Consider the following 21,983-nt stretch of genomic DNA (forward strand, 5'->3'; position numbering starts at 1 on the left):
CGGGGCGGTGGCGTGGGGATCGCCGGAGAAAAAGCTCGGCACGGGGGGGCCTAGAGGGATGGACGGGGCAGCGGTGGACCGGCGGTGGGGAGTGTTTTCAGGGCGGGCGGGGCGGCGCACCACCGGCCGCGGGCGGCGGGGGGCTACTGTTTGACCGGTGGTGGCTGGCGGCTCAGGGGGGGTGGAGGTTGAAGATGAACCACAGGCCCTTGATTTCGTATCCAACAGCTGCAAAATCGACTGTCCAGAGATGAAAAAGTCAGTTGACCGACGTGTAGCTTCACCTTGCTAGTGCGTTCAGTTTTGACAGCAAAATTCAGTTTCGACAGCAAAATTCAGTTTCGACAGTTAAGTTCAGTTTCGACAGTTAAGTTCAGTTTCGATAGTTAAATTCAGTTTCGACAGTTAAGTTCAGAGATGAGCGGCTGATGTATTTTACATCTAGCACTTTGTGGTCATGTATTTTATGTCATGTATTGGAGATGCTATTAGAATTCCACTCAGGTTAATGTTGTTCGTTGTCTCTCTTGTCCTGCTTCAGCCTCGGCGTCGTACAACTCACCGGATCTGCTCCAACGACGAAACCATCCATCACAGCAGAGCAGTACCTCGGGCTTCATCTCCGAACGCCTAAGATCTTCTTCCCCTCCTCCGACAGCCAAGTCAGCTGGAGCATCCTCACCGGCCAACCCAATCACGCTGAGATCGACATGGCTTCGCCAAAGAGGTTGTACACTTGTTGCATCTCTTTTTTACCCTACATGTTGGGAGTTGAGCTAGTATGGCAGTGGCCTGGGTCCAAAGTAATAGAAGTAGCACAAAAACATTTTTTTAGTGTAGGATTTTCCTTTCTCAAGCCTGCCTACTAGAATCGCCAGTGCTTGAAAGGAAAAGTGAATGAAAAACATCGGAATTGGAAAGTTTCCTATGGTACTACTTTTCATGAATTTGGTGCAAAGGAATGGAGCAAAGGAAAACTGTAGGATTTGTTCCTTTAGTGTCTCCTTGAAAGAAAAACCGTAGGAATTCTAATTTCCACTTCATATTCCTATTCATCAAGCACAAGACTAAGAGATAGTAGCATAATAGCATTATAACCGTAAATTTTCTTGTGATTTGACTTAATCTCACCATGCTTTTTTGCATCCTGTGATCTTCCAATTGTTGTGAATCAAACACCCAGATTGGCAGGAATCATGTGTTTTTAAATTCTCTATTTTGCACGTGCATTCCTATCCTATTCCTGTCTATTTCCTATCCCTGCATTGTTAGAATCCTCAAATTCAAACAAGCCCTTACTCAATTACTTCTGTTACAGATATGTGTCAAAGAAAACCTTGTGTGGTTTGTTCTGCTCCTGTGGCGCTGTGTTCCACCCCTGCTCAGCTGCTCCAATGATGGAAGGGTTCACCACAGCAGGGATCTGCTCTCCAGACTGTCTTTCGCCGCCTCAGATCTTCTTCCCCACCGCCGGCAGCCACGCAACTGCATTACCATCATCAACTGAGCAGATGACCTTGAGGACAACACGGGTCCGCAAGACAGGTCTCACTCTTCCGTGTCTGCTTACGTTATGCATCTCTTAATATGATGACATGCTACATTACCGTCGTGTTCACCTATTAGACTCCGAGTCAGGTCCAAACTAATGCTGAAACTTGAGTTTTTAAATGGTTGTGGGGTACATATTGGGGCAGCAATCAGTACTATCTGTCTACTATCTGGTTAATCTCTGGTGTCTACTATGAGTTTCATGTTGGGTGCAAACAAACATTAAAGGAGCCATTATCTGTATTTTTTAACTAAAGCTATTATCTGCCTGCTATCATTGGTTTTGGGTCTATCCACAGTTTGCTACCATCACTCTGGATTTGTGCATGCACTCCTTACATAATCTCACTATGTTTTATTCCTATGCATGCCAGTTATTGTACACAATGGAACTGATCATGTAGAGCAAAAGAGACGAGCCTTGCGTGGCAATAAAATTTCATGCAGACGTCGTTCCATGGTGGGCGCAAAGGCAGCCCCCCTCCACCCATTTATGATCGTAATCAAGAGGAAGATAACTGTTCTGAGGGGGATTCAGAAGGAGAAGACCACTCCTATTTACCCCATGAGTTCTTCGCTCTAACTTGGCATGCTGATGTTGGTAATATCATGCATATGGTGCCTTGCATTGCTTACTGTATACATTAAAGATGTCATCTGCTTATTTTAGACATGCTTTGTGTCAATGTCATCTGTTTAGTTTCTTTACCGTATATGTGAATCATGCAATGCCATCTTGTCTAGCCAGGCATCATATATGTGAATTTTGCAATGCCACCCTGGTTAGCCAGTCATCTTATATGTGAATTATATCATGCCATCATTTTTATATTACGTGTTAAATTTGTCAACAATTTAGTACATTCAATTACTCTTCTTGTGCATCAGCCATTCGACACGGTCATGGAAAAATTTGGAGTGGAAACAAGGTCTTCAAAGCAGACAATGCTATCTAACAAAGCACATGTCTTATTGGTTACCGATAGCTCCTCAGAGGAGGATTCAGAGACAGATGACCAGTCATATCCCCCCCCCCCCGAGGTGCATGCCCTAACTTGGCAGGGTAATGTTGCTCATATTGTGCGTATGGTATCTTGCATTGCTATGTCATTTGCTTAGTTTAGACATGCTTTGTGTGAATGCCACCTGTTTAGTGTCTAATTACCATATATGTGAATTATGCAATGCCATCTTGTTGCAAGACATTATATATGTGAATTATGCAATGTTATCTTGTTGCAAGGCATTATGTATGTGAATTATGCAATGCCATGCTATTTAGGCAAGCGTCATATATGTGAATTATATCATGCCATCCTTTTTTTGTATTTCTCATTGCTTTTGTCGACAATGTTTGTATATTCAACTGCTCTTCCTATGCATCAGCCATTTGAATTGGTGATGGAGAAATTTGGAGTGAAAACAAGGTCTTCAGAGCAGACAATGCTACCTGCTGAAGCAGATATCTTGCTGGTTACAGATAGCTCTAAAGAGGAGGATTTAGGGGCAGATGACCAGTCCTATTATCCCTTGAGGTGTATGCTCAAACTTGGCAGGGTTATATTACTCATATAATGCATATGTTGTATTGCAATGCTTAGTTTTTACATCATATACACAATATTGAATGCCATCTCCTTAGTTGACACATCATATATGCGATTGCCCTCTGCTCACTTCCTTAGTATATAAATCATATATTTGAAGTATGCCATGCCATGATGTTTACATAGACAGCATGTATCTAAATTATGGCATGCCAACCCATTTTCTAAAGTCATAATATAGTTATATCATCTCATCATGTTTACATAGTCATCATATTTTAAATTATGTCATTCTATCCGTGAATTATATCATGCCATCATGTTTCCATCGACGACATGTTTGTGATTTATGGCATGCCAACCACTTTAATAGACACATCGTATAGTTATATCATGTCATCCTGTTTACATAGTCATCATATTTTGAAGTATGTCATTCTATCATGTTTAGTTAGCCATCATACATGTGAAATTGTGTCATGCTATCCTATTTAATTAGCCATCATATATGTGAAATTATGTCCTGCTATTTTGTTTGCTTAGACAACATAAGTGTGAATTATTTCATGCCCTGTTTTCTTCCCTACTATCCATTGCACCTGTCTATCTTACAATGTCTATACATTCAATTACTTTTCTTATTTATCAGCCATTTCAATTGGAGGGAGTGATGGAAGTATCTGTGGGAGTAAAAACACGGTCTTTAGAAAAGATTGTGCTACCTGTCGATGCAGATAGAACCACGGTTGTACTTGCCCAAGAACCAGCCCCACCACACATAACCCACACTCATGTAGATTGTACCCCTACCTAGTTGGACAGAGAACCAACTACACCGCTCCTAACCCCAACCGCAGCAGATAGACACCCAGTTCCCATTGACACAGCACTATCTCCACCATAGATCACCCAAACACGAGCAGTTAGTAAGGCAACTGCAGTGCCCAAATCACGAGGACCACCACTCCGAACCCGAAGTCAACGCTTAAAGCAGAAGAAGAATTGTTCTCAGGTCAGGTTCCGTAGCTATGGTTCATACTACTTTGCTCTTGCATCACTGTATATACTGATACCAACTAATTTCAAATTTGAAGGATGCAATTGAAACTCCAATGGCGCAACAGGTATGTTTTAAACCTGTTTCTTCAACGTGTTTGGCAGTTTGCTGTTGTAACTTGCTCTATGTTGATTTCAGTTTCAATTGAATAAACAGTTATGTTCTCATGCCATGCACATTACAAGTGTTGTTATTGTTGTGTAGTTTACCACACTTATATTCTGTCTATGCTGCTTTGTCTTAAATAGATATGATTTGAACTATATCTATCTTGAGTTGAAACATAAACTAGAATGATATAGACCATACAGTGACCATACTACATAGATATATGTTTGTTTCATGTTGTTATCCTGTCCACCTTACTACTAAACTGGTTTACCAAAATGAGTTTCATATACTACATTGTAAACCTGAGATGTGTTTGTTTGTTTCTCTTTTAGAACACAGATAAAATATTGGAGAAGAGTACCCTGTTATGCAATGGTAAAGGAAGTAATGCAGATAAGGCTCAAGATAGTGAGACATCCCTGTTGGTCTCCAAGAAAGTTGATAAAAACTATATTGAAGACACTGAGACAACCCCAAAGTCCTATCTTGATGTAGTGTTCGAGTTACTGGCTACCACTGCTGGCACCAGCTCTTCGAACTCGTTGCCTGAATCAGTTCGGCTTCTTGAGTCTCAACTTCAAGTTGAAAGACATCGATCAGATGTTATGTGACAGGAAGCCGAAGGACTGAGGAAGTCCCTGCAGAATTCAGATGCATACTTTCTGGTGCAACAGCAAGCGCTGGAGGACTTAAGCGCCAAACAAGAGAAAGTTAATAAGCTTGCTAAGCATCTTGCCAGCATTATGGGTACCCAGGATATTGTTTCTTGAGCTCTTCTGAAGTGGTTTCAGTTCTGGACTTGTTTTGCTGCGGCGTTTATATGCTGCTGTGTTCCCTATATTTGCACTGGTGGCGAACTTTGATGCCCAGTGGATGTAATATGTGTAATAGCCGTGATAGCCTAGTGTAAGTTGCTTGCTTATTTATTTCCTTGTTGTCTTGTTTATTTGTTTGCTTGTAGTCAGTGCAGTTCTTTTTCTGCGGTTTGCTAGTGGCTGCAATAACCTATTTTTTAAAACTAAGCCACAATAACCATGGGCTAATATTTACTGTAGTGACATTGGGCCTCCTACGGTCCATAGAAACAATGGGCCTTATACAGGCCGTATAAACAATTGGCCTTCTACGGGCCGTAGAAACAGTGGGCCTTCTACGGGCCGTAGAAATAATGGGCCTTCTACGTGCCGTAGAAACAATGGGCCTTCAACGGGCCGTATGATCGATTGGCCAAACATGGGCCAAACGGACCGCATTCTGGATGTAAACGGGCTACAGTTGGAATCGTCCGTTCATGGGCCGACCATAACGGGCCATCGTTAATAGGCCGTATTTGATGATGCTATGAAAACGGCCCAACGTATTAACGGACCACAAACGGGCCGACTATAACCACAGGCTGAATTTGGCCCACAAGCAGAAAATGACAGTAACGGGTCGTAAGTAAACGAATGCTGGAAAATAGCCCAAGAATAAATGGGCTCTGAGAAGGCCGAAAGATAACATGGGCTGGAAACGGCCAACGGAATAATGGGCCGTTAATGGGTATAAAGTGATACACTATTCTTTACGGGCCAGTTTCACCACGGGCCGTTAATGGGTATAAAGTGATACACTGTTCATTACGGGCCAGTTTCACCACGGGCCGTTAATAGGCCAAGAGTTACATAGGGCCTCATATGGGCTGAAAGATGTCATGGGCCATACATGGGCCAGAAGTGAAAATGGGCTGGAATCATATTGGATGGCCCAGAAGACGCTACTGGGCCTAATTCGAATAGGGCGTAACGGGTGTGGCGCCCCGGCTCAGAGCTACCGGTTTACCATGCATTGCCAGCCCAGAGACCATGTCTTCTGGCAACACACAACATCTTGGTACAGAATAACAACCGCTTTATTGATGCTAGCAGAACAGAGTTACATTACAACAGCTGTCGAGGCCAAGCGGCACACTCAGTGCGGCTGAACAATATGTACATTATTTAGTGAACATAAAGGGGCCTCGATCCGAACAACTACGTGGCAGCGGAATAACGTCGTGGCGGAAACTCCATATCACAGGGACACCAATGTGGACATGATCTAGACTCGAACATCGCTCCTCTCCAAATATACTTTCCTGAAATCTGGCATGACACGCCAGGTCAGTACATTGAATGTACTTGCAAGCTCACAACAGGCATAATCATAATGACAAACAATATTATGATATTTAACCAATTATTAAAAATGCAACACTATATGCCAACATGATGTGATCATGCTCGAACGTCCCTTGGGATAGCTTACCAACCGTGATCATCTCTAGATCACAAACACACCACCAAAGTGGTCAGATTACAAACACACCACCAAAGTGGTCTTTCTCAAGAACAACTCGTGATCCTTACGGCGATCACAACCACGACCATCATTTGGTCCCATATGCCTCGATGGCCTTTCTGCCATCCATCAACAATGCAAAGTTCATAGCTTAGTGTGCAATTTTTATTAAATGTTGACTCATGGTGGGACCTACTATGAGGTGTCCGTAACCGTGGACTCGGCTATCGATAGATTACACACTCTGCAGAGGTAGCACACCGTACCCACACCACGGAACCCATGGCCTCGCACTCCCATTCGGGTGGACCAACGGCATTCCGTCAAAACCCCTCCATTGCCATAGCACTCTCCCGGCCACTCCGACCCAAATCCCCAACGGGCTAGTCCTAGGTGGCCCCGTGTCTACCAAAGACTCCCCGATCACTGTCGCGGTCCAAACACTCCCACTCGGGACTCGGTACCATAATCTCATCAACGAGCACACAAGATTATGTCTGCTTACCGGGCCAGGGCAAGCACGACATAACCTTCCCTAGATGGAGGCACCGACCAGAGGCTGTGTCAATGGACCGAATCAAGGCCTTCCCACAAAGGCAAATGTGGTTGCACTAGAAAGAAACTGGATTCAGCGGCACCATGACCGAGTCAACGGTATATTCAAGTTGAGTTATATTCAGGTTTAACCTTCAACTAAAAAGGACCGGTGTCATAGCATGCCATGAAATGCAAAACAACACATGCATCATATAGTGATAAAAATGACCGATGTCATCCTTATACACACCAAGCATAACGTCAACAACTCAAATTACTCTACTTGCTCAAATAACTCACAACTTAACCAAAATATTTTGCAACAAGTTTTATTGATTTCTTACGCAAGAAAGTAACTCCGATCAATTTCTCTTATGCTTGTCAAAAAGATTTCACTATCAACAACTCTTTCTTTCTTTATCACTAAGTTGGGTTCAAACATTCTATAAGACAAGTAATATGATTAAACAAGTATTTAACTGTCAGGACCCCGATCCAAAGTCACACCGATCTAGCATGTAACACTTCATATCACTTTGCGGCCTCATGCACGGTATTCCCACGGGTGCCACCTTACCTGGCCCGGGACCGTTTGCGCCTTTTGGCTCACGTATATGATAGTGTCGCTAGCATCCATATGACAGAGAACCCGGGCCGACATGACTAGTCGTGAACCCAAAGTGGCACTAACTTACGAGGACAGGCATACATGAAACAACATCGAACATGTCGGTCATCAGCGTGTAAATCCGGGCTGTAGCAACTGGGCTAACAGGACTCCGGGAACCCGGGCTGTAGCAACTGGGCTAACAGGACTCCGGGAACCCGGGCTGTAGCAGGATAGCAGGACTCCGGTAAACCGGGCTGTAGCATACTACCAAGGCTCAGTGGAAACACCAGACTACATTTCCCCATATGAGAGGCCACCAAGGATAAACAACTAGATTTTCGGATCCCACACATACCAAGCATTTCAATAACATACACACAATATGCTCGATATGTGCAAATACAACATGGCATCACAACAAAACTCTACGACTCAAAGTATTTATTCATTAGGCTCCGAGGGGACTCCGGTAAACCGGGCTGTAGCATACTACCAAGGCTCAGTGGAAACACCAGACTACATTTCCCCATATGAGAGGCCACCAAGGATAAACAACTAGATTTTCGGATCCCACACATACCAAGCATTTCAATAACATACACACAATATGCTCGATATGTGCAAATACAACATGGCATCACAACAAAACTCTACGACTCAAATTATTTATTCATTAGGCTCCGAGGAGCCAAGTATTACAAGCATGGGTCTCATGACCCAACATACAGAGCATACAAGCAACAAGCACATGCGGAAGCTTAACATGTCTGAGTACAGACATCTACAAATGAAAAAGGCCGAGAAGCCTGACTATCTACCAGATCCTGCCGAGGACACAAGATCATAGCTAAGGTATCAAGCTAAACGTCGAAGTCCACACGGAACTACTAGCGAGACTGGCGTCTCTCTGCAAAACATAAATTAGGCAAACGTGAGTACAAATGTACCCAGCAAGACTTACATCAGAACTAACTACATATGCATCGGTATCAACAAGGGGGGTGGTGGAGTTTAACTGCAGCAAGCCAGCTTTGACTCGGTGGCTATCTTAAACTACGACTGCAAGTACCTCTTTTGAGGTGGCGCACACGAGTCCACATATTCACCATATCAATACACTACTATGGATCCGCTCCCGTCTACCTACGAGAACGCCATCCATAGCACTCATGCTTATCTTGCGAGTTTTAGAGTATCCACTTCAAGTTATCTATGAACTGTTATAGGTAACCCAGAAGTCCTTTACCGTGGACGCGGCTATTCGAATAGATCATTTATAATCCTGCAGGGGTGTACTTCTTCACACATGTTTCCACCACTTAGCGTCCGCACATGACATGTGCTCGGCAGACTTCAAGCGAAAGCCGACATGGGTGTCGACCACTACCTGACTAACCGCACAAGTCTCAACTCCAGGTTTATCGCCTATTCGGGTTCCATCCGCAAGGAAATCCGGCCGAGGTGTCCTCAACGGCCCCAAACGATGTGTACAAGGTCCCGAGACGCCAAACGGGCGCCCGGCATACCCGGCCACGATGTATCTACCGCATCATAGCCCACCCCTAGGGTCAGTGCTACGCACGGCCGCCAACACATATCCTACAAACACCATAAACTAGTTGCAACTCCTGGATAGAGGACAAGGGCGGTTAATAAGTCGAGCGGGGTCATATTTCAGGGCCCAACGTGTGGTAGTAGCTGTTTCATGGATCACAAACACAGAACTCAGTTCCTAAGGATGGCTTCAATGAGACAACCCACCATGTACTCCTACATGGCCTCTCACCGATACCTTTACCAAATCGTGTTCACACCCTTAGCTCTCAACAGTAGGACATGTTCACACACCTCCGATTCATCCCCGATGAATCAGACCTGACACAACCCTAAGCAATAGCAGGCACGACAAACAAGCATGAATGAGTAGGCACATCAGGGCTCAAACAACTCCTACTCATGCTAGTGGGTTTCATCTATTTACTATGGCAATGTCAGGTCATGCAGAGGAAAGGGGTTTAGCTACCGCAGCATGTAACCATTGAAACGGAGTTTTCCTAATGCAGTAAAAGAGAGCAGGAGCAAGAGAGTGGGATTGTATCGGAATGAACAAGGGGGTTTTGCTTGCCTGGCACTTCTGAAGATAATATAGCTCTTCATCGGTGTCATCGAACTCATCGTCGGAAGCACGTCTATCGAGAGGGGACAAATACTGGCAACAGAGAAGGAAAACACAATCAATGCAGTGCACAATATGATGCATGATCATGACATGTCAATATGTTGTGTTTTGAGCTAATGCAACTAGCAACATGTTAAATGGAGTTGGTTTGTGTTGGGAAACGTAGTAATTTCAAAATTATCCTACGCACACGCAAGATCATGGTGATGCATAGCAACGAGAGGGGAGAGTGTTGTCTACGTACCCTCGTAGACCGATAGCGGAAGCATTATGACAACGCGGTTGATGTAGTCGTACGTCTTCACGGCCTGGCCGATCAAGCACCGAAACTACGGCACCTCCGAGTTTTAGCACACGTTCAGCTCGATGATGATCCCCAGACTCCGATCCAGCAAAGTCTCGGGGAAGAGTTCCGTCAGCACGACGGCGTGGTGACGATCTTGATGTTCTACCGTCGCAGGGCTTCGCCTAAGCACTGCTACAATATTATCGAGGAGTATGGTGGAAGGGGGCACCGCACACGGCTAAGAAAACTATCACGAGGATCAACTTGTGTGTCTAGAGGTGCCCCTGCCCCTGTATATAAAGGAGCAAAGGGGGGGTGCGGCCGGCCCTAGGAGGAGGCACGCCGGAGGAGTCCTACTCCTACCGGGAGTAGGACTCCCCACCTTTCCCTAGTTGAATTAGGACTTGGGGGGAAGGAGGAGAGGGAAGAAAGGAAAGGGGGGCGCCGCCCCCCTCCTTGTCCAATTCGCACTTGGGGGGAGGGGCGCGCGGCAGCCCCTAGGCCACCTCTCCTCTTCCTCCACTAGGCCCATTAAGGCCCATTAGGTTATCGGGGGGGGGGGGGTTCCGGTAACCTACCGGTACTCCGGTAAAATGCCGATTTCACCCGGAACACGTCCGATGTCCAAACATAGGCTTCCAATATATCAATCTTTATGTCTCGACCATTTCGAGACTCCTCGTCATGTCCATGATCACATCCGGGACTCCGAACAAACTTTGGTACATCAAAATATATAAACTCATAATGAAACTGTCATCGTAGCGTTAAGCGTGCGGACCCTACGGGTTCGCAAAACAATGTAGACATGACCGAGACATGTCTCCGGTCAATAACCAATAGCGGAACCTGGATGCGCATATTGGCTCCCACATATTCTACGAAGATCTTTATCGGTCAGACCGCATAACAACATACTTTTCCCTTTGTCATCGGTATGTTACTTGCCCAAGATTCGATCGTCGGTATCTCAATACCTAGTTCAATCTCGTTACCGGCAAGTCTCTTTACTCGTTTCGTACTACATCATCTCGCAACTAACTCATTAGTTGCAATGCTTGCAAGGCTTATGTGATGTGCATTACCGAAAGGGCCCAGAGATACCTCTCCGACAATCGGAGTGACAAATCCTAATCTTGAAATACAGCAACCCAGCATGTACCTTTGGAGACACCTGTAGAGCTCCTTTATAATCACCCAGTTACGTTGTGACGTTTGGTAGCATACAAAGTGTTCCTCCGGCAAACGGGAGTTGCATAATCTCATAGTCATAGGAACATGTATAAGTCATGAAGAAAGCAATAGCAACATACTAAACGATCGGGTACTCTGAAAGCTTGAATTGGTTCCACCGGAGAAGAAAATGAGTGATGCGAGACGAATTTGAAGCTTCGTTAAAATCTTCTTGAGAATCACCGGATAAGAATATTGACGGAAAAGGAATGGAGAAGCTTCCCATCAATAAAAGGATACTTGAATAAGAAATCTGAGTCCTCGAAGAAGGAGGGTGGGTGGGTGGGAAAAACAAAGACCACTTGGAACATATGAAACAAGCACCGTTGAGAAGAAATAATAATTGATCTTGTGAATGTTGAAGTGATCAGATCCACTTGAAGAGAAACACGCCATTGAAAAGAAATTGAAATGACAAACTCGATGATCGAGAAGGATTAGTATTCACATAGGAATATGAGAACACCACTTGGAAAAGGTATGGAATCAACATTTGACTTCGAAGCAACTCGAATACCACAACTCAAAACAAAACAAAAGATTGGCTTGCAGAATAAGCCGGAACAAACATATGATAGAGATTTCGCCCGAAGTTTTTGTGGTGGGGCCTACACGGGCTCGATCGTACAACACCATCATGTACAAGGCAGTGCACATGACATACGAAGCGTCCCCGAGTCGGCATAGCCAAGGACTCTTTAAGACACAACGAGACCACTGTAAAACCAACCGTGAATAGGCGGACCACTAGACGTCAAACCCCAATTTCATATCATACATATGTGGGAAAGATATCCTATGAGCTACTTGAATTCCCACCTATGAAACTCCCGAACCTTTCCGGTTATGCAATCAGGTGTTGGGGATACAGGGGAAGCATAATATCTCACCCAAATCTAGCAAATCCTACATCCAGCTGTATCCATCCTTCAACACATAACCAAGAAACCTTCGGAAATCGTCTACCTCAACCTTCGAAAAGCATCCATTATACGAGTTATGGCAATACTCCCGAACTCCCGCCCCAGTACTGGGTGGCGTCAAGGTTATCTCACCAACAACTACATAAAAGAGATTTTCGATGTCGGCGTACTAAACTCAGGTATTCTAGAACTGCAACGATAAAATTGTGACGACAACACCTCGGAGCTCAACTCCTCGGGACACTGCCACAAAACCCCTGACAGGAGGCACCAAGACAATGTTCTCTTCACAAAACCATCGAAACGATTCCAAGATACCCGCGTGATCCTAATTTTTTTTTGTGAAATTTGAGAAGAGAAGAGTCAAAACTCTACGTCAAGATGCCTTACCAGAGCGATGAAGGGACTGGGGAGTAAAAAGAATTCCTAACTCTCCGATATATATAATCCTAAAGGACTCAAAACATTTTTCTAGACTCAACAACGGCTGCTAATAACGATCAAGCAGTGGGGCTCCTAAGGCCGGGGAAGGCTCTGATACCAACTTGAAATGCCCTCGATGCAGCTATATCCCCACGTGTCGAAGCACGACTTAGAGGCATAACCGCATTGAAAGCAATGTCGCAAGTGAGGTAATCTTTACACATCCCATGTAATACATAAGGGAAAGAGATACATAGTTGGCTTACAATCGCCACTTCACACAATTACATGAATAAAGCATTACAACATCCAAATACAATCAAGGTCCGACTACGGAACCAACATAAAAGAAGAACCCCAAATGCGACAAGGTCCCCGATCAACCCCAACTGGGCTCCACTACTGATCAACTAGAACGAAACAACACAAAGGACAAGATCTTCATCGAGCTCCTCCTTGAGCTTGGTTGCGTCGTCTGCACGAACTCATCGGCACCTGCAAGCTGCTTTTGGAAGTATCTGTGAGCCACGGGGACTCAGCAATCTCGCACCCTCGCGATCAAGACTATTTAAGCTTATGGGTAAGGTAAAGGTATGAGGTGGAGCTGCAGCAAGCGACTAGCATATATGGTGGCTAAACATACGCAAATGAGAGCGAGAAGAGAAGGCAAAGCACGGTCGATAAAAGTATGATCAAGAAGTGATCCTAGAACAACCTACGTCAAGCATAACTCCAACACCGTGTTCACTTCCCGGACTCCGCCGGAAAGAGACCATCACGGTTACACATGCAGTTGATTCATTTTAATTAAGGTCAACTTCAGGTTTTCTACAACCGGACATTAACAAATTCCCATCTACCCATAACCGCGGGCACGGCTTTCGAAATTTCAAATCCCTGCAGGGGTGTCCCAACTTAGCCCATCACAAGCTCTCACGGTCAACGAAGGAATATACCTCCTCCCGAGACATTCCGATCAGACTCGGTATCCCGGTTCTACAAGACATCCTCGACAATGGTAAAACAAGTCCAGCAAGACCACCTGCTGTGCCGACAATCCCGATAGGAGCTGCACATATCTCGTTCTTAGGGCACACCGGATAAGCTAAGCGTACAGGAGCCGACGTAACCCAAGTTGCCAAGGGATGGCCCTGCACGGTGCTCTGGGTTGGACCAACACTTAGAGAAGCATTGGCCCCGGGGGGTTAAAATAAGATGACCCTTGGGCTGGCCTAACCCAAGGGAAAAAGAGGCTAGGTGGCAAATGGTAAAACCAATGTTGGGCCATGCTGGAGGAGTTTTATTCAAAGCGAACTGTCAAGGGGTTCCCATTATAACCCAACCGCGTAAGGAACGCAAAATCCGGGAACATAACACCGATATGACGGAAACTAGGGCGGCAATAGTGGAACAAAACTCCCGGCATAAGGCCGAGCCTTCCACCCTTTACCAAGTATATAGATGCATTAATTAAATAAGATATATTGTGATATCCCAACAAGTAAACATGTTCCAACAAGGAACAACATCTCCATGTTCGGAACAACATCTCCATGTTCCAACAAGGAACAAACTTCAATCTTCACCTGCAACAAACAACGCTGTAAGAGGGGCTGAGCGAAGCAGTAACATAGCCAAACAACGGTTTGCTAGGACAAGGTGGGTTAGAGGCTTGGTTCAATAATATGGGAGGCATGATAAGCAAGTGGTAGGTATCGCAGCATAGGCATAGAAAAAGAGCAAACAACTAGCAAGCAAAGATAGAAGTGATTTCGAGGGTATGGTCATCTTGCCTGAGATCCCGCAAGGAAGAAGAACGAGTCCATGAAGAAGACAAACGGACAAAGTTGAACGGATCCTCACAAACACAACGTTATCGGAACTAACCCGAAGAAGCAACACCGGAAAGAAGCAAACAATATAGTAAACAACCATGGCATGATGCACAATCAAGTATGATGCATGTCCGGTTAAATGAAGCATGGCATGGCAAAGTGCACAAACAATACTACAAATTAAGTGGAGCTCAATATGCAACTCCGTTGCATATTGACGGAACACCACATCACTTATTTAGTTTACTCTCGGTTAGGTACTCAACAATATTAAAAGTTGGTTAACATGGCAAGAGGTGAAGCATAACAAAACTATACTATCTAAACAATTTAAATGGGGCCGGATATAACAAACAACAAATCCGGTAACTCCCCATATGCATTTAGCAAATTAATGCAAACAACAAATTAAACATTTTAATTGTTGTTACCATGATGCGGATGACATGAACAAGTTTATGCAATTTTTATTAAAAGTTGACAAGAGCATTATGAAGCATTTGTCACCGTAGTGGAAAGGAAAGGGGTGCCACGGCAACGGTAACGAAAACGGTGCCACGGCAACGTTCTAGTTCCGGTAACTCGATTGAGATACCGATGCAAAGGAGAAGTGTGCGGTTGCGTGCAGAAGATGGTGGGGCGCTCCCGGATACCGGGTGTCCCACGAGTTGGCGACAAGGAAACGAGTGACAAATTGGACACAGTGCAAACATGAGCATCTCAAACAACACATGCAAACATTCTCGGACGATCGTCTTGGGGTTATACCTTCGAAGCATGCAAAAGGGACGTTTCTCGTTCGGTGCAAAGCAGAGGAAGTAGATGTTCTCAGGACGTTCGTAGTGGAGGTAGTCATACACGGCGACGGTAGTTTTACACGGGTCTTCGGCCACGGAAGTCATACGCGTCCGTAGATGTTCGGGGTCGCGACATGGAACTAGACGTCCACGGGGTCTTCGAGGGTCGACGGTAGTGGTACTCGGGTCGTCGGCGACGGTAGTTGTTCTATGAATCGGGCATCAAGGTACTTGTCGTTCTTAGCGATTCCGAAGACGACGGTAGAGGTACACTTGTTGTAGGGGTACTTGTCGGATCCACGGTGACGGTAGAGGTACAAGCGTTCTTGCGGTACTTGTCGGTCTGGTCTTGGTGTAGATGTACATGGCAAACGTAGTGATACTCACGGACTTCGGCGGCAGTAGTCGTACACGGTTCGTAGGGGTACTTGACGTCCACGGAGCCGACGGCAGGCGTTCTAAGCATCGGGCGTCCGGGTACTTGGTGAAATCCCCGGAGATGGACTTGATGGTCTGGGTACGGAGTGGTTGTAGACGTTCTCGAGATGTTCTCGGGTCGATGGTACTTAGCGGGGAGGTAACCATCGGGCTGCCATTTGTCGGAAACGAGCTGCACCAAGGAAGATCTAAGCAGCGGCGGAAGCAACAGAGTTGGCCGAAGGGGAATGCTCAGGCAGGAGCTCCATAGCACAGCGAGGCGACGAGGAGGTCGGGTGGTGGTGACGGGCGGCGCCGGGAAGAGCATCTGCAGCAGGGCGTGGAGGGAGGAGTAGCAGAGGAAGGGGTCGCGCGGAGGGGCCATGGCGATGGCGAACTTGGAGGCCGGGCGGCGTCGGGCGCGCAGGTGGCTGGTTGCCGGCGCGTGGAGGAGCAAGGGCGATGTGGACGAGGTGACACAGGGTCAGCGAGGAAGGAGAGGCCGGCAAGGGGCGTGGCCATGGCGGGACACGGCTGCTCGTGGAGGACGGCGAGCGCCGGCAATGGAGGACGCGCTGCAGCACAACCGTGTCGGAGCAGGAGGCCAGCTTGGCTGCGCGACATGGAGGCGCACGGGAGGAGTAGAGGTACATCCAGCGGGCGAAGGAGGCGAAGGACGGCGGCGCTGGTGGGAGAAGGAGGCGGGGCTCGGGGCTCGCGCATGCTCAGGAGCACCTCTCCCTGGCGATGCGTGTGGGAGCGAGGGAATGGTGCGCGAGGCGTGTGTGGCGGCGGAGGGAGGACGAGGGAACGGGTGGTCGAGGGAAGAGAGATAGGGTTTGGATGGATCGGGCTCTGCTGGGCCTAGCAGGCCGGCCTCGGTGCAAAAGGGCTGCGGGAGGCTGGCGGCTGGCCTTGGCCAAATAAGTGGGGAGGGGGAAAAGGCCATGAGGCCTCGGTTGAACTCCTCTCTCCCTCTCTCTTATTTTTAGCAGAAAACAAAATAAGGAGAAGAAAAGGAAAAAGGGAGGTTAGGGAAAGAATTTGAGTACGCGGATAAATTTCCCGGACTCGCAAAAATACGGGGAATTTGATAAAAATGGCCTGAGGATTTTTAGAGGAAGAAAAAATCTACACGCATTGGATTTAGCTCGGCAAGTTTTTAATTTTGAAACCCATTCAAATGAACTTCAAATGGGTTGAAATTATAGGAGGTGACCCTACACAATAGATGTGATTTATGGGCAGATTTGGAACATTAATGGGGAAAGTAAAATTGCAAACCCAGTTTGCAATTTAACTTAAAAGGTCGAAACTGAAGGGTAGGAGGATGAGTCGGGTAAGGGAAGAGTTGAAGTGTAGTGCAATTGTGTTATGGGTGATTCCGACTTAAAGAAATATTTTATAATAGCTCCCTAAATATTAGGAGGATATGTTATAAAGAGAACTCACCATGTGAATTTCCTCGATTTAAATAGATCAAAGATCCATGCCATTTATTTAGTTGAGTTTTTAAAAAGAGGGTGCAACATGACATGATGCAATGCACATGATGCAAAGATGAAATGCAACGGACCAAACAATTCACACGACGAAATCCGGAAATCATGGAAGGCACCTGAAGCTCCAGACTTGGGGCATTACATCCACTCCTAGATTACTTTGGTACCTCCCTGCTAGACTTATAGAAAGACACACATCAGGTCTGGTACACAACATTGCATACATGATAGAGCCTATGGCTGAAGCATAGGGAACATCTTTCATTTTCTCTCTATCTTCTGCAGTGGTCGGGCATTGAGTCTTACTCAATTTCACACCTTGTAACACAGGCAAGAATCCTTTCTTTGCTTGATCCATTTTGAACTTCTTCAAAACTTTGTCAAGGTATGTGCTTTGTGAAAGTCCAATTAAGCGTCTTGATCTATCTCTATAGATCTTAATGCCCAATATGTAAGCAGCTTCACCGAGGTCTTTCATTGAAAAACTCTTATTCAAGTATCCCTTTATGCTATTCAGAAATTCTATATCATTTCAGATTAGTAATATGTCATCTACATATAATATCAGAAATGCTACAGAGCTCCCACTCACTTTCTTGTAAATACAGGCTTCTCCAAAAGTCTGTACAAAACCAAATGCTTTGATCACACTATCAAAATGTTTATTCCAACTCCGAGAGGCTTGCACCAGTCCATAAATGGATCGCTGGAGCTTGCACACTTTGTTAGCTACCTTTGGATCGACAAAACCTTCTGGCTGCATCATATACAACTCTTCTTCCAGAAATCCATTCAGGAATGCAGTTTTGACATCCATCTGCCAAATTTCATAATCATAAAATGCGGCAATTGCTAACATGATTCGGACAGACTTAAGCATCGCTACGGGTGAGAAGGTCTCATCGTAGTCAATCCCTTGAACTTGTCGAAAACCTCTTGTGACAAGTCGAGCTTTGTAGACAGTAACATTACCGTCAGCGTCAGTCTTCTTCTTGAAGATCCATTTATTCTCAATTGCTTGCCGATCTTTGGGAAAGTCAACCAAAGTCCACACTTTGTTCTCATACATGGATCCCATCTCAGATTTCATGGCTTCAAGCCATTTTGCGGAATCTGGGCTCACCATCGCTTCCCCATAGTTCGTAGGTTCATCATGATCTAGTAGCATGACTTCCAGAACAGGATTACCGTACCACTCTGGTGCGGATCTTACTCTGGTTGATCTACGAGGTTCAGTAGTATCTTGTTCTGAAGTTTCATGATTATCATCATTAGCTTCCTCACTAATTGGTGTAGGTGTCACAGAAACCGGTTTCTGTGATGTACTACTTACCAATAAGGGAGCAGGTATAGTTATCTCATCAAGTTCTACTTTCCTCCCACTCACTTCTTTCGAGAGAAACTCCTTCTCTAGAAAGTTTCCGAATTTAGCAACAAAAGTATTGCCTTCGGATCTGTGATAGAAGGTGTATCCAATAGTTTCCTTTGGATATCCTATGAAGACACATTTCTCCGATTTGGGTTCGAGCTTATCAGGTTGAAGCTTTTTCACATAAGCATCGCAGCCCCAAACTTTTAGAAACGACAACTTTGGTTTCTTGCCAAACCACAGTTCATAAGGCGTCGTCTCAATGGATTTTGATGGTGCCCTATTTAACGTGAATGCGGCTGTCTCTAAAGCATAACCCCAAAACGATAGCGGTAAATCAGTAAGAGACATCATAGATCGCACCATATCTAGTAAAGTACGATTACAACATTCGGACACACCATTACGCTGTGGTGCTCCGGGTGGCGTGAGTTGCGAAACTATTCTGCATTGTTTCAAATGTACACCAAACTCGTAACTCAAATATTCTCCCCCACGATCAGATCATAGGAATTTTATTTTCTTGTTACGATGCTTTTCAACTTCACTCTGAAATTCTTTGAACTTTTCAAATGTTTTAGACTTATGTTTCATTAAGTAGATATACCCATATCTGCTTAAGTCATCTGTGAAGGTGACAAAATAACGATATCCGCCACGAGCCTCAACATTCATCAGACCACATACATCTGTATGTATGATTTCCAACAAATCTGTTGCTCTCTCCATAGTACCGGAGAACGGTGTTTTGGTCATCTTGCCCATAAGGCACGGTTCGCAAGTACCAAGTGATTCATAACAAGTGGTTCCAAAAGTCCATCAGTATGGAGTTTCTTCATGCGCTTTACACTGATATGACCTAAACAGTAGTGCCACAAATAAGTTGCACTACCATTATCAACTCTGCATCTTTTGGTTTCAACATTATGAATATGTGTGTCACTACTATCGAGATTTAATAAGAATAGACCACTCTTCAAGGGTGCATGACCATAAAAGATATTACTCATATAAATAGAACAACCATTATTCTCTGATTTAAATGAATAAGCGTCTCGCATCAAACAAGATCCAGATATAATGTTCATGCTCAACGCTGGCACCAAATAACAATTATTTAGGTCTAAGACTAATCCCGAAGGTAGATGTAGAGGTAGTGTGCCGACCGTGATCACATCGACTTGGGAACCATTTCCCACGCACATCGTCACCTCGTCCTTAGCCAATCTTTGCTTAATCCGTAGTCCCTATTTCGAGTTGCAAATATTAGCAACAGAACCAGTATCAAATACCCAGGTGCTACTGCGAGCATTAGCAAGGTACACATCAATAACATGTATATCGTATATACCTTTGTTCACCTTGCCATCCTTCTTATCCGCCCAATACTTGGGGCAGTTCCGCTTCCAGTGACCAGTCTGCTTGCAGTAGAAGCACTCAGTTTCAGGCTTAGGTCCAGATTTGGGTTTCTTCTCCGGAGCAGCAACTTGCTTTCTGTTCTTTTTGAAGTTCCCCTTCTTCTTCCCTTTGCCCTTTTTCTTGAAACTAGTGGTCTTGTTGACCATCAACACTTGATGCTCCTTCTTGATTTCTACCTCTGTAGCTTTCAGCATTGCGAAGAGCTCGGGAATTGCCTTATTCATCCCTTGCATATTATAGTTCATCACGAAGCTGTTGTAGCTAGGTGGAAGTGATTGGAGAATTCTGTCAATGACGCAATCATCTGGAAGATTAACTCCCAATTGAATCAAGTGATTATTATACCCAGACATTTTGAGTATATGCTCACTGACAGAACTGTTCTCCTCCATCTTGCAGCTATAGAACTTATTGGAGACTTCATATCTCTCAATCCGGGCATTTTCTTGAAATATTAACTTCAACTCCTGGAACATCTCATGCTCCATGATGTTCAAAACGTCGTTGAAGTCCCGATTCTAAGCCGTAAAGCATGGCACAGTGAACTATCGAGTAGTCATCAACTTTGCTTTGCCAGACATTCATAACATCTGGTGTTGCTCCAGCAGCAGGCCTGACACCCAGCGGTGCTTCCAGGATGTAATTCTTATGTGCAGCAATGAGGATAATCCTCAAGTTACGGACCCAGTCCGTGTAATTGCTACCATCATCTTTCAACTTTGCTTTCTCAAGGAACGCATTAAAATTCAACGGAACAACAACACGGGCCATCTATCTACAATCAAACATAAACAAGCAAGATACTATCAGGTACTAAGTTCATGATAAATTTAAGTTCAATTAATCATTACTAAAGAACTCCCACTTAGATAGACATCCCTCTAATCTTCTAAGTGATCACGTGATCCAAATCAACTAAACCATGTCCGATCATCACGTGAGATGGAGTAGTTTCATTGGTCAACATCACTATGTTGATCATATCTACTATATGATTCACGCTCGACCTTTCGGTCTCCGTGTTCTGAGGCCACATCTGTATATGCTTGGCTTGTCAAGTATCACCTGAGTATTCCGCGTGTGCAACTGTTTTGCACCCGTTGTATTTGAACGTAGAGCCTATCACACCCGATCATCACGTGGTGTCTCAGCATGAAGAACTTTCGCAACGGTACATACTCAGGGAGAACACTTCTTGATAATTAGCGAGATATCATCTTAAAATGCTACCGTCAATCAAAGCAAGATAAGATGCATAAAAGATAAACATCACATGCAATCAATATAAGTGATATGATATGGCCATCATCATCTTGTGCTTGTGATCTACATCTTTGAAGCACCGTCATGATCACCATCGTCACCGGCGCGACACCTTGATCATCATCGTAGCATCGTTGTCATCTCGCCAATCTTATGCTTCCACGACTATCGCCACCGCTTAGTGATAAAGTAAAGCATTACAGCGCAATTGCATTGCATAAAATAAAGCGACAACCATATGGCTCCTGCCAGTTGCCGATAACTCGGTTACAAAACATGATCATCTCATACAATAAAATTTAGCATCATGCCTTGACCATATCACATCACAACATGCCCTGCAAAAACAAGTTAGACGTCCTCTACTTTGTTTGTTGCAAGTTTTACGTGGTTGCTACGGGCTTAAGCAAGAACCAATCTTACCTACGCATCAAAACCACAACGATAGTTTGTCAAGTTGGTGCTGTTTTAACCTTCGCAAGGACCGGGCGTAGCCACACTCGGTTCAACTAAAGTTGGAGAAACTGACACCCGCCAGCCACCTGTGTGCAAAGCACGTCGGTAGAACCAATCTCGTGTAAGCGTACGCGTAATGTTGGTCCGGG

The 21,983-nt window shown here is 45.0% G+C and overlaps 1 protein-coding gene across 1 annotated transcript in view; it reads right to left on the bottom strand.

Moving 5' to 3' along the window:
• LOC119358158 (ubiquitin-60S ribosomal protein L40-1-like) overlaps nt 1-16,210 on the bottom strand; it is a 116,539-nt gene extending 100,329 nt beyond the window's left edge. Inside the window, exon 1 of the mRNA XM_037624837.1 lies at nt 16,100-16,210. Coding sequence (XP_037480734.1) covers nt 16,100-16,210 — 111 coding nt within the window. The remainder of the gene's footprint in view (nt 1-16,099) is intronic.
• Between the last annotated feature and the right edge of the window lie 5,773 nt (nt 16,211-21,983).

The sequence above is a fragment of the Triticum dicoccoides genome, chromosome 2A (genome assembly GCF_002162155.2).
Source record: "Triticum dicoccoides isolate Atlit2015 ecotype Zavitan chromosome 2A, WEW_v2.0, whole genome shotgun sequence".
Lineage (NCBI taxonomy): Eukaryota > Viridiplantae > Streptophyta > Magnoliopsida > Poales > Poaceae > Triticum > Triticum dicoccoides.